The sequence below is a fragment of the Gymnoscopelus microlampas genome (assembly GCF_963454915.1).
Source record: "Gymnoscopelus microlampas genome assembly, chromosome: 13".
Lineage (NCBI taxonomy): Eukaryota > Metazoa > Chordata > Actinopteri > Myctophiformes > Myctophidae > Gymnoscopelus > Gymnoscopelus microlampas.
Genome location: NC_139950.1, coordinates 18700630 through 18720585, shown reverse-complemented (window position 1 = coordinate 18720585; position 19956 = coordinate 18700630). Strand labels below are relative to the sequence as shown.

General features: G+C 42.5%; 1 protein-coding gene across 1 annotated transcript; it reads left to right on the top strand.

Moving 5' to 3' along the window:
- The first annotated feature begins 441 nt into the window (after window positions 1-441).
- On the top strand, window positions 442-18881 carry cdc5l (CDC5 cell division cycle 5-like (S. pombe)). Its single transcript, XM_084076734.1, has 19 exons — window positions 442-647; window positions 2065-2168; window positions 3219-3380; window positions 4079-4206; window positions 4859-4958; window positions 5305-5431; window positions 5871-5962; window positions 7715-7859; window positions 8100-8291; window positions 9515-9663; window positions 10345-10519; window positions 11888-12052; window positions 12161-12241; window positions 13258-13509; window positions 13681-13788; window positions 14115-14204; window positions 15387-15518; window positions 15797-15877; window positions 16502-18881. The coding sequence occupies exons 1-19, from the start codon at window positions 603-605 to the stop codon at window positions 16619-16621; spliced, it is 2448 nt and encodes an 815-aa protein (XP_083932860.1). The 5' UTR covers window positions 442-602; the 3' UTR covers window positions 16622-18881.
- Window positions 18882-19956: the final 1075 nt, after the last annotated feature.

Sequence of the window (19956 nt, the reverse complement as noted above, 5' to 3'; positions counted from 1 at the left end):
GAAACCTGTATGCTGATTGTATGACATTCTGTATAGTAGTGTGTATATTTGTCTGTCTCTTATATGTCATCATGATTTGTGTGCATGGGGATCTCATCTTAAACAAGCTCAGTGCTTAATGAGTCTTCCAGTTTAGTAGACCTTGTATTGTGAATTTGTACTCTTCCATGTACTGATGTTCTCATGTCTTACTAAATAAAGTACATCAATCAATCAATCAATCAATCAATCAATCAATCAATCAATCAATCAATCACAAAGTGAACAATTTATGTCATTAATCTGCTGCAATACGTTGGAGCTTGTAGATCTGCTATTTTCAAATATTCTTTTGGGCTTTTTTTCATAGACCTGGTTGCTTATTTCTCTCACATAATCTGGCAACACTACTTGTAACCAGGATCCATTGCGGGCGGCTGGCAGTTCGTGTTTCCGGTGTGATACACGCTCGAGCGGCTGGTCTCTTTATTCATTTCATGTACTTTGGTTTGTTTGTTTGTCTGGTCATTTTGTCAACGTCTTTGCATTAAACATCTGGATACACTGAGGTCCAGTGTTTATTCTTTTTTTTTTGAAGGAGAGAAAAACAAACCGCCGCAAAAATGCCGCGAATTATGATTAAAGGAGGCGTTTGGCGCAACACGGAGGTACGTGTTTACATGGTTAGCACGATGCTAACCAGGTTAGCCAAGAAGCTAACCAGCAATAACTAAAGTCAACGGGGTTTTAATTAGCATGTAGCCGCTACTCCCAAACCAAGTATCCTACTTGGCTAACAGTGTTTTGACGCATTAACATTTTAGTTTACTTTATACATATATGTATATATTGTACATGTATCAACATGCTTTATAATACAAATGCTATCATTGCCAAAAAAGACCATAGAAAACCAGTAACGCTAGTAAGTTGGCTACTGGAGCCTGCATGCATCAGTAGTACTTCATATACATTGCAAGCAGCATTGCACTATGTACTAATGCAGTGGTTCTCAACATGTGGTCTGGGGACCCTCCAGGGGGACTTTGAGGGGTGTCCAGGGATCCCCAGCGGAATGATTGATAGTTAATCTTAAACTTAATCTTAAAATTATACCTGTACAAGGAAATATATAGTGTTTTGTATTTGTTGATGACATGTATTTTGGTAATATTTGCTATGTTGATGTGTTGAATACATAGGACCACAATGGAAACAAGTCTCCAGTACTGTTTTGTGTTATCCTTTTTTAAGTATTTAATCGATCAAAATACAACTAGATAACTTTCAAGAATGTTTCCACTGTTACTGCATCTTTATTTCCTACAGCACATAGATGGATAGATAGATATAATGAATACATCTATCAATAGTAAAACATTTCCAGTTATTAGGCTGTCACGATTACAACATTTAAGTTGACAATTCATTGTCCTATAAATAATTGCGATTAACAATTTAATTTGTTTTTGTCATTGATTGGACATGGCAACATCAATAAAACATTTCTGCCTGGCCTTTTAGGCTTGGTAATCAAAAACGTCTAAAGGGCACACAAATGTCTTAAATATACCAAGTAATGACAGACATATTTAATGATTTGATACTTTTAAAAAAAATGCTGATCTACAAGCTTACAATGTGTCACTTTGTGACGCTTGTAAGCTTGTAGATCTGCTATTTCTGCTTTCTTAACATTTGAAAGATTTTCAAAAACGGTAACGATTATGACGCTTATGACAAAATTGCGATTATCTCAAGTAAATTCTATTAGATGATTATGTAATAATTGTGACCTACGCAGGCAGCCTGACCATGGTGCTTTAATGTGCATGTCAGTAAAGGACTTATGGACCCATTGACAGACCAAATCACGTCTCACAATAAACTTGTTATTATATTGGGGTCCTAGGGATACAAATCTTATACAAATTGGAGCTAGTTTAAAAGGCTTGTGAATCACTGTCCTAATATAAGCTAGCATGATTCTGACCGTGTGCGACTGTTAATGATTGTCTTTTTGATTCTGCTTTGGTTTTATTATCTGCCTATTATTTTAACTACAATTGTGTCTTATTTATCCAGGATGAGATCTTGAAGGCGGCTGTGATGAAATATGGCAAAAACCAATGGTCTCGTATTGCCTCTCTGCTGCATCGCAAGTCTGCCAAACAATGTAAAGCCAGATGGTAAGGATAAAAGAAAGGGTGTGTGTGTGTGTGTGTGTGTGTATTATTATTATTATTATTATTATTTTAACATTTATGGTACTGTGGATCCGAGTGGTGGGTTGAAATGAATGACTTTTGAGATAAATTGCTAAAAGTGTTCAAGCAAGTCAGATTGTTGTCTTGTTTCGGATTACATCCACTTGACGTTGCTGGATGTTAACGAGAGAAAAGGGGGAGTTTAAGTCCAAATCCCAAATGTGTCCTTTTTGACCAAATTTGACAAGACTGCAATTATTTAATGATTCCTGTGATTAATGAATAACATGGCCCAACTTAGCTTACCTTCGCTATTCTGATGCCTGAACTTGCATATTGGTCAATACCAATCAAGTGCCGATGATCATATGATATGATTGCTATGTATCATTGTTGTATTTGTGCCTGTGTAGCTCAGTTGGTAGAGTGCTCGCCTTTTGAATCACAAGGGTTTGATACCGGACAACGCTAACTCACTCGTGTGATGAGAGCTTGGGTAACTAAGTACTGTGAGCTGAAGGTTGGTGCGGCGCTCCACTTCAGCAATCCATCCCCCAGGGGTCTTCCGCGGGTGTAAAAAGTGCAGTGTAGTGAACATTGGCTATTGTGGCTATTTCTGAAAATCTTTGAAAGTGGTTGATTGTCTGTGGGTTTTCAATACATTTAACCATTGAAAGTACTGACAAGAGCTTGTGACTACATAACTACATTGTCCATCCATCCAGCCATCCATCTTCAACCGCTTATCCGAAATGGGGTTGTGGCGGTAACTTTTCGAACAGAGATTTCCAGTTTCGGTCCCAGGACCGAAATGTTTGCTACTTTTTTGCACCCCTCACTTTGAGCACAGCACTTTATGAGCATGTTAATATAAAATTAATACAATTTTCTTAGTCTCTGCCTAATGAGTCTTCCTCAATAGTTTTCCAGACAGTTTTCCTTTGTTTTTGAGACCACCGCACCTGCAGTCAACCCTGAACAAAGGACAAAGAAGCGCGGAACAGTTTACCCTGTACTTTTGTGTGTGTGTAGGTATGAATGGCTGGATCCCAGCATCAAGAAGACAGAGTGGTCCAGGGAGGAGGAGGAGAAGCTGCTGCACTTGGCCAAGCTGATGCCCACCCAGTGGAGGACCATCGCTCCCATCATAGGACGCACGGCCGCTCAGTGCCTGGAGCACTACGAGTTCCTGCTGTAAGCAGTAGGGCTGTCACCATTACAACATTTAAGTTGACCATTACATTGTATACACAATTTAATTGTGTTTTTGGGCGTTGAACATTGGAATGTATATGAATACAATTCTAATTTCTGTTTGGTTTTTGGCTTCATAATTACAAATTAGCACAGGGCAGATATGACAAAAAAATAAAAGAAATATACAAAGAAATAACTGACACATTTAATATATTTTTTAAATAGAGGAAATAGCTGATCTACAAGCTTAAAACACGTCTCGATTATTATTTTTGGAAAATGTTTGAAAATATATGAACATTTTTCAACATGGAAACGATTATGACGATTTTGCAAAAGAATTGCAATTATCTCAAATTGTGATTAGGCGATTATGTAATAATTGTCACAGGCCTAGCGGTACGCTTCTGTCCTACTATATCTATTCATACACTACATGCATTTGTTGTGCACAATTCTGTTTTGGTTATTTGTGTTATACTTTTTTCTTTTTTGCAAAGCCTTGTTTTATTTTTCATTTCAGTTGACTAATATGTCCTAACACTAACACGTCTATTTTTTGTTATGTCGTTAGTTTTGGTTAACTTGAATAACCGTAACAAATATTGTATCTGTATATGTGTGATATTTGTGTTATCTGTCTGTATTATTAGTCTGTATTATTTATTTGTGTGTGTGTGTGTGTGTGTGTCCAGAGACAAGGCTGCCCAGAAGGACAATGAGGAGGAAGCTGGAGATGACCCCAGGAAGTTAAAACCAGGAGAGATTGACCCCAACCCTGAAACCAAGCCCGCCAGACCCGACCCTGTTGACATGGACGAAGGTACTTGAACGAAGGGCTGGGCGATGTGATTTCAATCGATATCACAATAATTTAAGACGTCAAATAATTCACCTTCACCCCTCACGGGTCCATTTGGTTACAGAGTCCCAAATGAACACTAAATTGTGTACATTTTTATAGCTAAAGCCCCTGAATTGGTATTTGAGTCAACAAACGGCGTCCTATTTACTCCCAAGTCCCGAGGTGACGTCTCACCGAGTGGGAGGGCCTGCTCAATCGTGCCGGGCAGTACTGCTACTGGTGCCGGCTGACTGTAAACGAGGATGAGATCGATATATCTTAAGTCATGAAATAGAACGTAGTTGCTCAGTGTTTCTTATTTGGACATACACAGCTGCTAAATTAAAACTCTGTAATTAGAACTCTGGACTGAGTGTTTCCATAGTTACAGTACAGTATGTGTAGTGATTGACAGCATGAAGAGGCGATTAGTTGAACACGAGAAAGAACACTTTTGACAGCCAGCGACCAACGTGAAGCGATTCAAGCGACTAGAAAGATATTTTATATGTTGGTGAGAACGCAGCTTATGAAGTGTGTGTGTGTGTGTGTGTGTGTGTGTGTGTGTGTGTGTGTGTGTGTGTGTGTGTGTGTGTGTGTGTGTGTGTGTGTGTGTGTGTGTGAACTACAGATGAGCTCGAGATGCTGTCAGAGGCCAGGGCCAGACTGGCCAACACACAGGGCAAGAAGGCAAAGAGGAAGGCCAGAGAGAAACAGCTGGAGGAAGCCAGGTACTGCACACCTAATTGTTTTTAGGGTATCTCACACACACAGGTTTGTATCACTATATTTGTGAGGACATCGATATTTTAGGGCAGCAATTTAGGCATTTTGTAATGTTTGAAAAATAGCTGATCTGCAAGCTCACAACGCGTGACGCTGCGATGCCTTTTGACTGCCTAAATGCGTAATCCTTCCTGACCCTAACCCCAATTGTAAATCTAATCTTTTAAAATCTTTTTAATGATAAAACAACGACCAGGAATATGGTTCTCATAATGTCTATCTCTCAAATTCTTCTATACTTCTATACCTCTCATGCCCTTGTCTCTCTGTCTCTCTACCTCTCTCTACTAGGCGGTTGGCAGCGCTGCAGAAGCGCAGGGAGTTGCGAGCAGCAGGAATAGACATCCAGAAGAAGAGGAAGAAGAAGCGAGGTGTCGATTACAACGCCGAAATCCCCTTTGAGAAGAAACCATCTCAGGTAACGAGCTGGTCCTACAGTACAGAGTTCCCACCTCCAACCGCTCGGAGCCATTGAGAGAGAGTGTGCAACAGTTAAATCAAACGAATCAATTTAACTTCCCTGGGGTTAATCTATATCAGTGGTTCTCAAACTTCTTCATGAACCTCCAAAATTATATTTATTTGACCACAGACCCCCATCTGAAAAGGTTTTGTGCCAGGGAACCCCCAGAAGAGAAGATTTGTGTTATTCTATATTTTCCAATTCTTTCAAGCTTAAAAAAAAAAAAAAAAAAAAAAATGCTATTTTTAATGTCAAACTTATAAATGGATAAAGTAGTTAAAATGATTGTGATACTATGTTAACTACTTTTGCTTGGGATCCCTGGGGGTCCACAGACTCCACTTTGAGAACAAATGATCTATAATTATGCACCATTTCTCTCTCTTTGCTGCAGGGTTTCTATGACACCAGCATGGAGCAGTACAACGCTCTGGAGCCAAACTTCAAACGCCTCAGACAGCAGCACTTGGACGGAGAGCTGCGCAAGTGAGTAACACACACACACACACACACACACACAATGTCAATAACGTTAAGATACTGCAGGCGCTCGGGTGGCGGTGTGGTGCCGCAGAGGTTGTGGGTTCGAATCCACCGTGGTGCATCCGGCCTTGTCGAGTGTCTATACGAAACACAATTGGCCCGTGTTCGGTGGAGGGACGCTTGGCGGGGAGGGTGATATTTGTCACTGCACATAATTCCTACGGGCTGGGGCGGGCAGGGGAGTGTTGGACAGGAGGAGTAGGACGAAGGCTCTACGTCTTCCCGGTAGGGGCTTCTCACTGGCAGGTAGGATACAACAGCAGTGGCAACACACAAATGTGCGTGGGGAGGAAATTGGGGAGAAAAATGGGTAAAAAGCACACAAAAGAAAAAGATGACATTTTACACTGTACACAAGTGAATTCAAGGACCCCCAGCCATAGCACAAAGGCCATGGAACCCCTATTCAATAAATGTTTTATCTTGCCCAGACATGACATGCCCAGAATAGGGCCGCTAGGGTTCATCTGGTTAATAAAGAATCAGAATGTTTTTTATTTGTCAGATCACAGTTTTATAGATGTAAAGCAGGGGGTAATTTTTTTCATGCACGCTCCTTAATTTGTTTTAACACATTCACTGCCAGGTAGGCTGCTAATGAATTAATTCATCCGCCACTGCCAGTTTTTTTTTTTTGACGATCCACAGAGATCTACAGAAGCCACGATGTGGACACGGATGTATACAAAAGCTGTCTGGGGGGGAAGGATCTCGTCTATCCACCTGAACAAAAGTTTTTCTAAATCTCATAACGGGATCGGATGGAGTGACTTTTTTTGGGATGACTTCATTTCTGCTTCCATCATTCTCTCGCAGTCAAGGGATCATTCATAGATTGGTGAAGGGCGCCCTCTAGTAGCCTGGGATCCAGCCTGATTCACTACGTTCGGCGGATTTCTTTTTTCTCACTTAATTTCTCAGTCTGGAAAGGCTCCTATTTGACTCGTTTCGCAGAAACCTTTTTTGCAGAACTACATATGTTACGTAGGCAACGTCGTTGCTGATTGGATGTTGTTCAAACGAATCACGAATCACAACGATCACACTGGTGTTTTTGTCCCGCCCCGCACCACAGACCAATCAGAAGCCACGGCTCGTTTTCAGCCGTATGGCATGTCCCGCCTCCCTTGGAGATGGGAGGCTTTCCAGACTGAGAAACTAAGTGAGAAAAAAACGCCGAACGTAGTGACGCAGGCTGGATTCCGGGCTAGCCCTCTAGCGTAATTACAAAAAACATGATTTGTTTTTAAATGACGTAGATCTGCGTCAATGGCCGGGAATGTGTTAAAAAATATTTTTAGGGGCTTTTCTGCCTTTATTTTTAGTACATAGTTTGACAGGAAACGGGGAGAGAGAGACGGAAAGTGACACGCAGCAAAGGTCGTCTGGATCAGGATTTGAACCAGGCTGCTTTAGAGCTTATATGTGTGCGTCTGGACCCCTAGGCCAGCGGGCACACGTGAAGTGAGAGCAAAGTGAAAGAGATAGAAAACAGGTTAAATAGAACAAATAATGATATATATATACTGTACATACAATATGGAAGAAAGTAGCAGCAGGTACAATGTTTCTTAAGGTGCTGTTTCAAAGACCAGTTTGTGCAGCATGGAAAGGTAAAAAAAACACAAACATATTTCACATGGTTAACCATATGCTAATACGTGTGTGTGTGTGTGTGTGTGTGTGTCTGCCCAGTGAGCGTGAGGAGAGGGACAGGAAGAAGGACAAGTCGAAGATCAAGAAGAAGAAGGAGAGTGACCTGCCGTCTGCCATCCTGCAGACCAGCGGCGTGGCTGAGTTCACCAAGAAGCGCTCCAAGCTGGTGCTGCCCGCTCCTCAGGTCAGTGCTGCTCAAACCTTTTCATTAGCCTGGTAAACCATCCCGGTCGCGTGAATTAATTAATGAATTTACGGAAAAAAACACAAAAAGTTAGAATATGGAGATAAGAGTTTTCTGCCCCGACAGCAACGATATAACAATTGGGACCGGCCTACTTGGTGTGGTGCACTAGTGGGTGTTTTGACTCTTATTACTTGAACTCTTTTTGACTGACTCTTTATTTAAATTGTTTCTTCATAGATCAGCGACGCTGAGCTGGAGGAAGTGGTGAAACTGGGCGTGGCCAGCGAGGTGGCCCGCCAGGCGGCCGAGGAGAACGACCTGACTGACTCCGCCTCCTCCACGCTGCTGTCAGAGTACAGCGTCACCAATGCCATGGGGACGGGCCTGCGCACGCCCCGCACCCCCGCCGCCCAGGACAAGATACTGCAGGTGACCTTACACACACTCACTATAGCAGGGGTTCTCAACCTGTGGGTCGGGACCCCCAGGGGGGTCCCCACATGATTTTGGGGGCGTCCCCAGATGACAGTGAAGTGACAATTTAAGGACCCTTAAGACCTTTCTAATAACTAAACAACAAAAACAAAGGAAAAGACCATTACTGCATCAATAATAATCAACAAACTATATATAAAACATTGGCCAAATTGTCAAATAGTGTAAGAAAGGCTAAAATTGTGAAAATAGTCGATCTACAAGCTCACAACGCCTTAGGAGCTTGTAGATCGGCTATTTTCACAATGGAACAGTTGAACAAAATGCTCAGTTCAAATATGATTATTTTGGGGGGTCGCGGCCTGAAAAGGCTGAGAACCACTGCGCTATAGCACAGGTTCCCAAAATCTTCCAGCTGTGACCCCCCAAAATAATCATATTTGAACTGGGGACCCCCCACCCTGACAAGCACTTGGAATTGTAGGAGTTGAGGCATTACATTTAGTTTGACTTGGTTCCACACAGATAATATTGTGAAAATGGCCTACCTACAATTTTCTTAGGTAATATTTGACAATTTGGCCAATGTTTGACAATTGTTTATAGTATAGTTTGTTGAATATTTTTCATGCCGTAGTGGTATTTTTTTCATTTCTTTTCTCATTTTTCTATTTTTTCCTTTTATTAGGTATTAAAATAAAAGAATCCTTAAATTGTCACTTTACTGGGGATCTGTTATTAAAATTAGCCACTTTCATACAGTAGTCTTTTTCTGTGGTAGCAAGTGTATATGCCTACTTCACGCCTATTGGTTGGACGCTCTGTGCACTAGCGCAGAAGTTCTGATTTTCATACCAATGTCGTGACGCTGCTGGTGTGAATTCAGCGTTATGAGGAGTTTAACCTAAGCCAGAGGTCTTCAACGTATTTCAGGCCAAGGACCCCTTGACTGAGAGAGCGATGAAGCAGAGACCCCCACTACATATTGTATAAATTGTATTGTAGATTCAACCTTTCATATATAGCTTCATAGACTTGTTTGACAACACTATCATCACTCTATGTTGGATTCATGTTAATTTGTATTTTAAGACATTTAACCACTTAAAAAAAGAGAAAAAATCCTATCACACAAAGATTTGGCGGCCCCCTGTAGTAACTCTGAGAACACCCTGTTGAAAACCCCTGACCTAAGCTGTGTGTGTTTGTGTTTGCAGGAAGCTCAGAACCTGATGGCTCTGACCAACATAGACACCCCCCTGAAAGGTGGTCTCAACACCCCGCTGCACCAGAGTGACTTCAGTGGAGTCACACCTACACGGCAGCAGGTCCAAACGCCCAACACTGTCCTCACTACCCCATTCAGGTGGGTGCAAACCACACTGTCCTCACCACCCCGTTCAGGTGGGTGCAAACCAAGGGTCAAGGTTATGTCCAAACACCCAACAGTGTCCTCACCACCCCGTTCAGATGGGTGCAACAGTCAAACCAAGGTTCAAGTTGGGCTGTCACGATTATGAAATTTTACCTGACGATTAATTGTCGTCTGAAATAATTGCGATTAACGATTTTATTGCGTTTCTATCGTTGGAACAGGGCAGATATTACAAATAACTTTTATGTAAGTTATTTGATTTGACTATTACATGAATAGTGGAAATAGCTGATCTTCAAGCTCAAAACACGTCACATTGTGTTGCGTTTTGAGCTTGTAGAGCTGCTATTTACACTATTTTTGAAAATATGTGAAAGTTTTCAACATGGAATGCAAAAAATAATTGTGACTATCTCAAATAATTACGATTATGTAATAATTGTGACAGTTCAAGGTTCACTCTTAACAGTAGAAACCTCTGTTCCTCCTAAATGTTTGGATTTTATGTACAGACAATAACAGTCCAGTGCAATCCTTGCAGAAAAAAATGATTTGCTTTAACAAGTTCTATGTGTTTTTTAATGTAAGTTGTTGGTCAGCCAAACATTTCACTTTTCAAGCAACACATTCTCTGCCATTTTTGTCTTGACTCTATCATGTAATTTCCTGTAGGACCCCCACGGCAGGCCAGGGGGCAGAGGGCATGACCCCTCAAGCCCCAGGAGGGGGGATGACCCCACGTGGTGCCGCGACCCCCGGGTTGACCCCCGTCCGCACGCCACTGCGGGACAAGCTGAATATTAACACAGAGGAGCAACTAACGGACCCGGCATACGCCAAACACCTGGTAACATAACGCACATATCTGTTGTCCCACATTTAAACCCTCTATACTGGAAAACTGGACATGAGTTGCCTCTGTACTTGGTGTGCTCTTTTTTTCCCCTCTTCTAAATCTTTTTGCCAAAAAAAGCTGCTCTACAAGCTCACAACGCGTCCCTTTGGGATACGTTGTAGGCTTGTAGAAGAGCTCGTAGAAGTACTGGGGTTGAGTACTTTGACCACCACTGCACACACTTCTTTAGAAATGTCAGTGGAGGTGCTGAGTTAGCCTACTGGCGGTGTGCACATAGGAACTGGAGGAACCAGATCCAACATTGCGGTTCCATCGATTCCATCACATTTTGGAACCATTTTTATCACGCTGTCAGAGCTGGTATGTGGACTTCACGTCTGATATAAAATTACAATACCAGTGGTTCTCAAACGTTTTCATTTCAAGGACCACCATAAGTCTGTGAGTGTGCAAACATTTGGTTCCATTTGCACACCCTCAAGATTTACAGACCTGTTAATGTATACTCTCAGTTAAAGAGTTAAGGAATCGGACCAGTAAGAGGGAATTGTTAAAATCCTAAAGGAGATCCTCACCCTATGTGCACAAGAGATTTGTTTTGTGAGATTAGTTTAGCCCTTAGACGGCTATCCTTCTACAAAGTAAGCCATGCCGAGCCATGTGGCCCATAGGGCAGGACACTGTGTCCTGTTTCTATAGTGTGAGGCGCCTGAATGTACAAGTACACCCCCTGGACATGACACTAGTATGTCACAGGGACTTACCCCTAATCCAACCCTTGATGCTGAGTGCCAAGCAGGGAGGCATTGTTTCCCATGTTTATAGTCTTTGGTACGACCCGGCCGGGGAATAGAACACTGACCTCGCAACTCAGGTTGTACACTAACCACAATACCACTGAGCCTTCTACAGAGCCATGCCGTAAAAAATACACTAAACTGGTCTTTTGTAGAGACTCATTACAAATAACCTGTAAACACTCTGTCACTGAGCAGTGGATTAGTTTTATATCATCGTCATTAGGCAGAAACCTCCATGTTGTACAAGAGTGTAGTGCAAAAATGCCGGCCTACAAGCTCACAACGCATTGTGATGCGGCGGGTTGTGAGCTTGTAGATCTGCTATTGCTATTAAGTGAAAGGAGTTGGTTTTATAAATGCTTAACCAAGGAAAAGTATTAACAAGAGCTTGTGACAAAATAATAACTACAGTCGATCCTTTTGAACACATGTTCTATTTTTATTTATTTTTTCCTGAAAATTAACGGTTTTGGACTTTACAATGTTTCCACCCGACAGAGAGGATGTGTAGAATGAACAGTGGTTGAATTCTGCTTCTGGTCTGTTTGTCTGCCCACAGCAGAGAGAGAGCCTGCAGCAGCTCAAGCAGGGCCTCCTGTCGCTGCCGCTCCCCAAGAACGACTTTGAGATCGTGCTTCCCGAAAACGCGGAGAGAGAGATGGAGGAGACCGAGACAGAGTCGGGCTTCATAGAGGACGCCTCCGACATTCAGTCACGCAAGCAGGTAGACGCAGAGTGCACTAAAAAACAGCTTTCACATACTGTACAGATATTGTGCTATATACCTGTCTGCTGTTGGAACTAACACTCTGTGTGTGTGTGTATTTTACAGGCTGTTCGTGATGCAGAAAAAGAGAAGGAACTGAAGCTGAGACACACTGCTGTTCAGAGGAGCCTACCCAGACCTACTGAGGTAGGTGACACACTCTCACACACTTCAACATGATGCCCCATTGTGCCAGCGACCTGTTAAAATAGGACATAGATATACCTGACCTGCATAATGTATAAGTAGCTATTTTCGGAGCGCAGCACCCACGCACTACCAAGCATAAAATGACTTGTCTTCGTTCTACTGGATCTCTTCTCCACTAGTCCCTCACCAACATTTTAGTCTAGTTTCTATTTGTTGACGAAATTGTCAATATATATAATAATATAATATATTGTCATAGTCATCATAGCTTAGTTTTTATTTCGTTTTTGTCAATCAAAAAAGGTACTAGCTGACAAACATTTTTTGACGAAATTAACACTGGTCAATAGGGCTTCACAGGGGGGCACGGTGGCGCAGTCGGTAATGCTGTCGCCTCACAGCTAAAAGGTCCTGGGTTCGATTCCCGCTGGGGACGTTGTGGGCGTGTTCTCTCCTACCTGACCTGTCATCAGTGCCCATACCCTAGGTGGGGTTGGTGAAAGGGCCTATGTCTCCTAGGGTAGGTACCCTCACAAAAACATGTAGTAATCCTGGCCTCTGTAGTGCCTCCCCCTGGTCAGCCGGGGCGCCTGATGGAGGGGAAAGGAACTGGAAAGGAACTTCCACACGCTACGTCTAACCAGGGAACCTCCCCCCTGTCAGATGATAAGAAGCGGCTTGCTAGCTCATGCATTGAAGGAGGCATGAGCTCGGCTCTAGGGTCTCCCTAGGCTGGCAGAGGGAGTGTAGCGCCCAGGATCGCTTAGACAATTGGCACTGGGTGAAAAAATGGGTAATAAAAATTTAGAGAGAAAAACAATAGGGCTTCACACTCTGTCCAGTGCTCAGGCCATAAAAGACGTGTGTGTGTGTGTGTGTGTGTGTGTGTGTGTGTGTGTGTGTGTGTGTGTGTGTGTGTGTGTGTGTGTGTGTGTGTGTGTGTGTGTGTGTGTGTGTGTGTGTGTGTGTGTGTGTGTGTGTGTGTGTGTGTGTGTGTGTGTGTTTATCTCCAGGTCAATGAGTCCATCCTTCGCCCCGCCTCCTTGGAGCCCCTCTCTGACCTCCAGTTGGCAGAGGAGATGATCAAACAGGAGATGATCACCATGCTGCACCACGACTGCCTGCATCACCCGTCGCTCAACGCCGCCAGCCAATTGCAGCGCAGCAAGGCCAGAGGGCCCGCCTCCACGTCTAACAACGCCTCTCACATAGCCTACCTGGACTCGCACTCCTACCAGCCAATCAGCACAGAGGAGATGGAACAGGTGACACACTTGGTGTTATTTATTATTATTAGTTATGCTATCCCACTTGTTGTCTTCTGTCAGTGGTGGGTGATGGTGTAATTATGTGTAGATGAAGTTATGATATTGGTGGCATACTATATGCACATGTGATTAAGCAGTTGAGTGACTGTCTACCATTTGATGGTGCAGGCCTCAGCGCTGCTGACAGCAGAGATGGAGGTGGTCAAGGCTGGAATGGGACACGGTGACCTCAGCATGGAGGCCTACTGCCAGGTCTGGGAAGAATGCTACGGACAGGTAACCAACACTCACTAATGCTTAAGACCTGGAACGCATCTGTGTCACTTTAGATTTCTTTGGCTATTCAAAAATAGCTGATATACAAGCTCATAGCGCGGCACTCGGTGCCGCGCTATGAGCTTGTAGATCTGCTATTTTTGAAAAATCTTGAAAACATTTTTTTTTTTTTTCCCAAAAACTGTTAGGATTTAGATTTTTTTAAAGAATCGCATCAGGTCTTAATGGGTTAACCCTCGTGTCTCTTTTCAATCAGTGAAGCTAAAATGTCCACTCTCAGCTTGTCTCAAGACTGTTTCTCCTCTCTCTCCATGTCATGTGTGTAGGTGCTGTATCTAGCGGGTCAGGGCAGGTACACCAGAGCTAACTTGGCATCCAAGAAAGACCGCATTGAAAGCCTGGAGAAAAAGCTAGAGGTGAGAAGTACACACATGGACACACCACATATCGTTGCTGTCGGACAGAAACCTCTTTTTGTGTTTTTTTGGTAAATTAACGCCCTACTTGATCACACTACAGCGTCACTCAAAAGTAGCAGATCTGCAAGCTGGAAACGTTGCGCGAAGCGACTAGTTTCGAGCTTGTAGATCTGCTACTTTTCTTTTTCATTTGAATCCTGAAAAATAACAGTTTTGGAGATGAGGTTTCCACTTGACAGAGACGATATGAATGGGCGGCCATAGTCGAGTGGGTGGAAAGGCCATCTGGTAATCAGCAGGTCACCGTTCGACCCTGGGCTCACCCATCTACGTGTTGGATCCCCGAGCAATATACACCTCTTAAAGGAGTAATTCATCCAAAAAAATACCTATTTTCTATCAATTACACACCCCTGTGAAGCCTTGAATTCATGGATGTCACATTCCTAAGCCAATAATTTGATGACAGGCGCAGACTCAATTTACCTGCGTTTGAGTCTCCTACCAGAGACTTCGCAGGTCATCAAATTATTGGCACAGGAATACGACATAATGAAAAAATCTCCATGAATTCAAGGCTTCAGGGTGTGTAATTGATAGAAAAAAAATACTTTTTGGGGTTAACTACCCCTTTAATCCCCAACAGTTCCCCACAGTGTTCATCTGAGCAAAACATCTGCTGGGTGAATGCAGAAAAGTAATACAATATTACTCTCAGATTTCCACCTGGCATCGTGTTGAAGTGGCCTCAAGTCGGTTCATTTCTGAGACTGCGTACCGAAATCACATACGGCATGCTACATAACTAATAAGCATGCTATTTTTCAATGTACTTTTGTATGTGCTAATCAGACAACACGGAATGTTAGGAAACTGCCCCATCTTCTGACAAAGCAGAGTTACTACACATACATGTTCCTGTTTCATCATTAAATGTTTGACATACATAGTTTTGGTTGTTGTCGCAGCTGCCGCATTGCATTGTGGGACATTCATACCAGCATAGTTTGTATTTCACATTGATTACGGTATATTATCATTATTATTATATCGTCACTGTCGGGTGGAAACCTCATTTGTCCAAAACGTACTTTTCAGGATTCAAATTCAAGCCTGAGTTGTGGCGTGTGGGACTGTCCTAAAACTATCAACTGTGTGTGTGTGTGTGTGTGTGTGTAGGTGAACCGTGGTCACATGACGGCAGAGGCTCGTAGAGCAGCTAAGCTGGAGAAGAAACTCAAGGTCCTCCTGGGAGGTTTTCAGTCCAGAGCGCTGGGCCTTCTGAAGCAGCACGGCGAGCTGTGGGAGCAGGTAGGTTCCACACACACTGTACCTGCACTAAACCACTCATTGTGGGAGCAGATACCACACACACACACACACACACACACACACACACACACACACACTGTACCTGCACTAAACCACTGGTTCTCAAGGATGAGTGGTTTAGGATCAGATAAATTGCAGGCATCCCAATAGTCATGGGGCCATAACTGTATATTACATTATGATATAATGTCATATACCTGCTGTTATACAGAAGATATACCTGCTGGTTATAGAAGCTTCTCTTTCTGTCTTACTAGGTTGAACAAGCAGCTACTGAACTCCAGACCTTCAGTCAGCTGAAGAAACAAGAAGATACCGCTATACCCAGGAGAAAAGAGGTATGACATACTAAATACATTACTTTGTACCCAGGAGAAAAGAGGCATGACATGCTATATACATTACTTTATACCCATGAGAAAAGAGGTATGACATACATAGTCTCTGTTGGGTGGAAACCTCATATGTCCAAAACTGTTACTTTTCAGGATTCAAATTCAAAAGTAGCAGATCCTCAAGCTTCAAAACGTGTCGCTTTGCACCGCGTTTCGAGCTTGCAGATCTGCTACTTTTGATGCTTTTGTGTGACACTGTAGAATGATCAAGTTGGGCTTTCATTTACGAAAAAACACAAAAAGTCAAAACATGGAGAATGGAGATACAGTATGAGGTTTCTGCCCGACAGCAACGATATACAGTACTTTATACCAGGAGACAAGAGGTATGACGTACTATATCTCATTTAGACCAGTTTAACCTATACGTCTTTTTACCTTTCAATCCGGGACAGCAATTTAGATGTTGCTATATATTATTATTTTGAACACAACAGATGTTTCTCAGAAAACTGTTAGGATTTAGAAGGCGTTTCTGTTTTAGAATCAGCCTCAGGTCTAAATGGGATATACAGCACGTTATACCCATGAGACAAGGGTTTTGACAGGTGTATGTGTGTGTCTCAGGCCCTGCGTGAGGACGTGGAGAGACAGATGGAGCGAGAGAGAGAGCTACAGCAGAGATATGGAGAGCTTCTGCTGGACAGAGAGACTCTGCTCACCACCACTACAGCAGAGAAACTCTGATGTACACAATGTCAACTACACATCCACATTAGTCTCGTGCAGACAACTATTCCACAATCTCCGAATGCCACATAGTCTGGAACTACACCTCTCGAAATCCGAGAGGGTCATCTTTTTGTCATTTCCGTTCACGAAAATATATCTTAAAATATCTTTACATTTCATTTTTCAATTTCCATTTCTGCTAAGCAGCAAGCTACATGTGCTTAGATGATTTTGATTTATATTCGAATAAATTAGCGCAACTGTAAAGGTGAAACGGAATCGGAGAGGAGGCGTCACACCCGCTTGATCATGTTCAGAGCTTCCGCTGCTCCAGACTGTATGACCGGAAGCATTTGAAAATTGTGGGAGGCAACAGTCTGACCACGCAAGACTAACTACATCCACACAAATATAGCGTCGCTGTCGGGCTGAAACCTTCTATGTCCAAAAGAACCGTTACTCTCCGGAAAATAGAAAGAAAAAAAGAACCTGTGTTCCAATGGATCCAATGTAGTTCTTATTTACTCACAAGCTCTTGTTAATACTTTTCACTGGTTCAATAAATTACTTACTCAGACGGAATGAATCACTTTTCATTTTCACATTAACCCATTAAAATGGGGAAAGCATCCGTGTCATTTTATGTTTTTGCGTTCGCTATTCAAAAATAACAGACTTACAAGCTCACAGCGAGTGAGTGTGCATCTGCTTATTTTGAACATTTTTGATAAAACTTGAAGTTGTGAGAACTACTGATTTAGAAGGCGTTAAGTAGAATCGGCCTCAGGTCTTAATGGGTAAACTAAGTTTCTAAGATGGCAAATAGTCGCAATGTGACATGTTGTGTTCGACTATTTTCACTATTTTTAGCGTGACACTGTTGTAGTGGGACGTTAATTTACAAAAAGACGCAAAAGGTTGAAATATGGAGGTACAAGGTTTCTGCCCGAGAGCAACGATGGCAAACATACACACTCACTTGTGACAGTGATACTCATAAATAATTGATGATTTTTATTTTTCATGTACAAATGCTGATCACACAGAAGACGGAACACACATCAGTGAAAGTCAGTTTTAGAAGCCTATGGCAGTGGTTCTCAAAGTGGGTTCCGGGGCCCCAGCGAAACGATTGAAGGTTAGGAACCAAATGGACACTTCCAGTTTTGTAACTCGGAGTGTGCAAGTGGAACCAAATGGAACGGGTCCAGTTGGTTCCATTTGCCCACTCTCAGAGTTATGGGGGTACTCTGTGACCTAATGCATACCAAATTGAGGGTCCTTGACGTTCCACTGGGATAGGGTTCCCCCCCTCTGCTTCTGTTGCACAACATTGACAAATACATGTTAAAGCTTGTTGGGCCGTCCGGCTCGTTGGACATGTGCGTGAAGTGTCCCCCAAAGGTTTTAAAAGTAAACATTTGTATTCCTTTGCGCTGTTAAAAAACAAACCTCTTATATAGAGTATATAAGATGCATATCGTAACTGTTAGCTGGAAATCTTGTATGTCCAAAACCATTACTTCCCAGAAAATGGAACAAAGAATCTGTGTTCCAATATAGTTATTATTTAGTCACAAACCTGTGTTAATACTTTTCGTTGGTTGAATATTTATAAAACCCACAGGTAGACTTCAACCTGGCATTCCTATGTTGTTGGGCATGTCATAGGCAAAAAAATAATAATTCTAAATTGTTCACAATTCTTCAAAAATAGCTAATCAACAAACGAATGCATCCAAATCGCATGAGTATAACATTACAAAGAACAACAAATCTCTGCACTCATAGACGGAAACGGTCTTAAGAAATTTGGGGACTGCAGCACATTTAACGGGAAGGTCCGACTTCTTCAGCCCCACTGGTTTGTTACTGTCTTGACAAGGGCGAGCTTTATGAACCTGTTCCTGTCAACTTCCTCCTTCTCTCACAGCCTCTCTTCCATGCAGGTCCTATAAGGGTCTCCTCGCTCGGTACCCTCAAATTCCTGCCTGTGGCCAAGCTCGAATGCCTCGGGAACTGCGGAAGTGTTCAAGCCAAGAACAGAGGGGCTTCTCCTGTTCTTGGCTTGAACTATTATGAATTGGGATAAAAGTTCAACTTTTTAAAACCTTGGGGTGTGAACTTGGCGCATATTCCAGCCCCCCCTGCGTTCTCTCTCTCCTCTGTGTACTGATGATGTTCTCGTAATGTCACCGGCTGAGTTGTGAGCATGCTCAGTAGAATTTATTGTGTTTTATGTATTAATGACCAATAAAGTTTCTTTTGAACTGTGGCCTGGCACTTAATCTGTATTGAGACTTGTGTGGACATTTGTCTGTTTGGTAAAGAGACAAATGCAGTCGTCAGTCAGATATTTCAATATTTCTATGCACTAGTGACTAGTCTTAGGGTAGGAAGGCCATCCCACTCTCATATGAACTCTTGGAGACAAAGCAGACACCCTATAACCCACTGTTTCCCAATTCGTGGGTCGGGACCCAAGTTTGGATCGTGGACCAATAATGTTTCAAGGTTTCAAGCCAGGATGACGTGCATTCAATAATGACATCAAAGTGCTCGAGTGAGCATTACTTTCTGTGGGACATCATTTACAGTGCAATGTACACAATGAAAACCCTATCTAATTCAAAGTATTTTATAAATCGCCATCATTTTGGTCTGCTGCCACGGATAGGAGGTTATTATTCCATGAAGAAATACAAATATATAATAAACAAAGCATGCACACCCATATCCAAGCGATCAAATGCACAGCAACATCCTATGCTTGAACCACAATGAAATTAAAACACGCAGTCAGCATGTGGGGATTCTGTGTTGCTCAGTACGCAACCATCTTTTACATGAACAGCTTTGTCTCTGTCTATATCAGTCCAAAGCCCATTACAGTGTCAAAGACAGTCCAAAGTACTACTACTTCTTCAAATATCTCCCCTGTTCAAGGGAGAGGCTATATAATAGTGGTTTGGCCTTAGGTGTCCCTTACCATGCGGGAGACTGGGGTTCGAATCCCGTCTGGTACATTCAGAAATTTCCTAAAAGAGCCGATCTACAATCTGCACTGTATGACATAATTCTCATACTCCATTCATCATAACACAGAGATGTTATTAGACACTAAGCTATCCATGTTAACACGTCTTAAGCTCTAGGAGTCTCAACAGTTATAAGTGACTACCGTTTAATCTAGCTGAAGAGGCAATTCATTGGCCACAGTCTAGCACAATTTTAACATCCCAGATCGATCGAAATATTAATCCACTGTGCCGACTAATACACCATGACATAGGAGTATGTGCTAAAGATGCGATCACAGGTAATCACAGGGCTATCTGCTTGATATATTA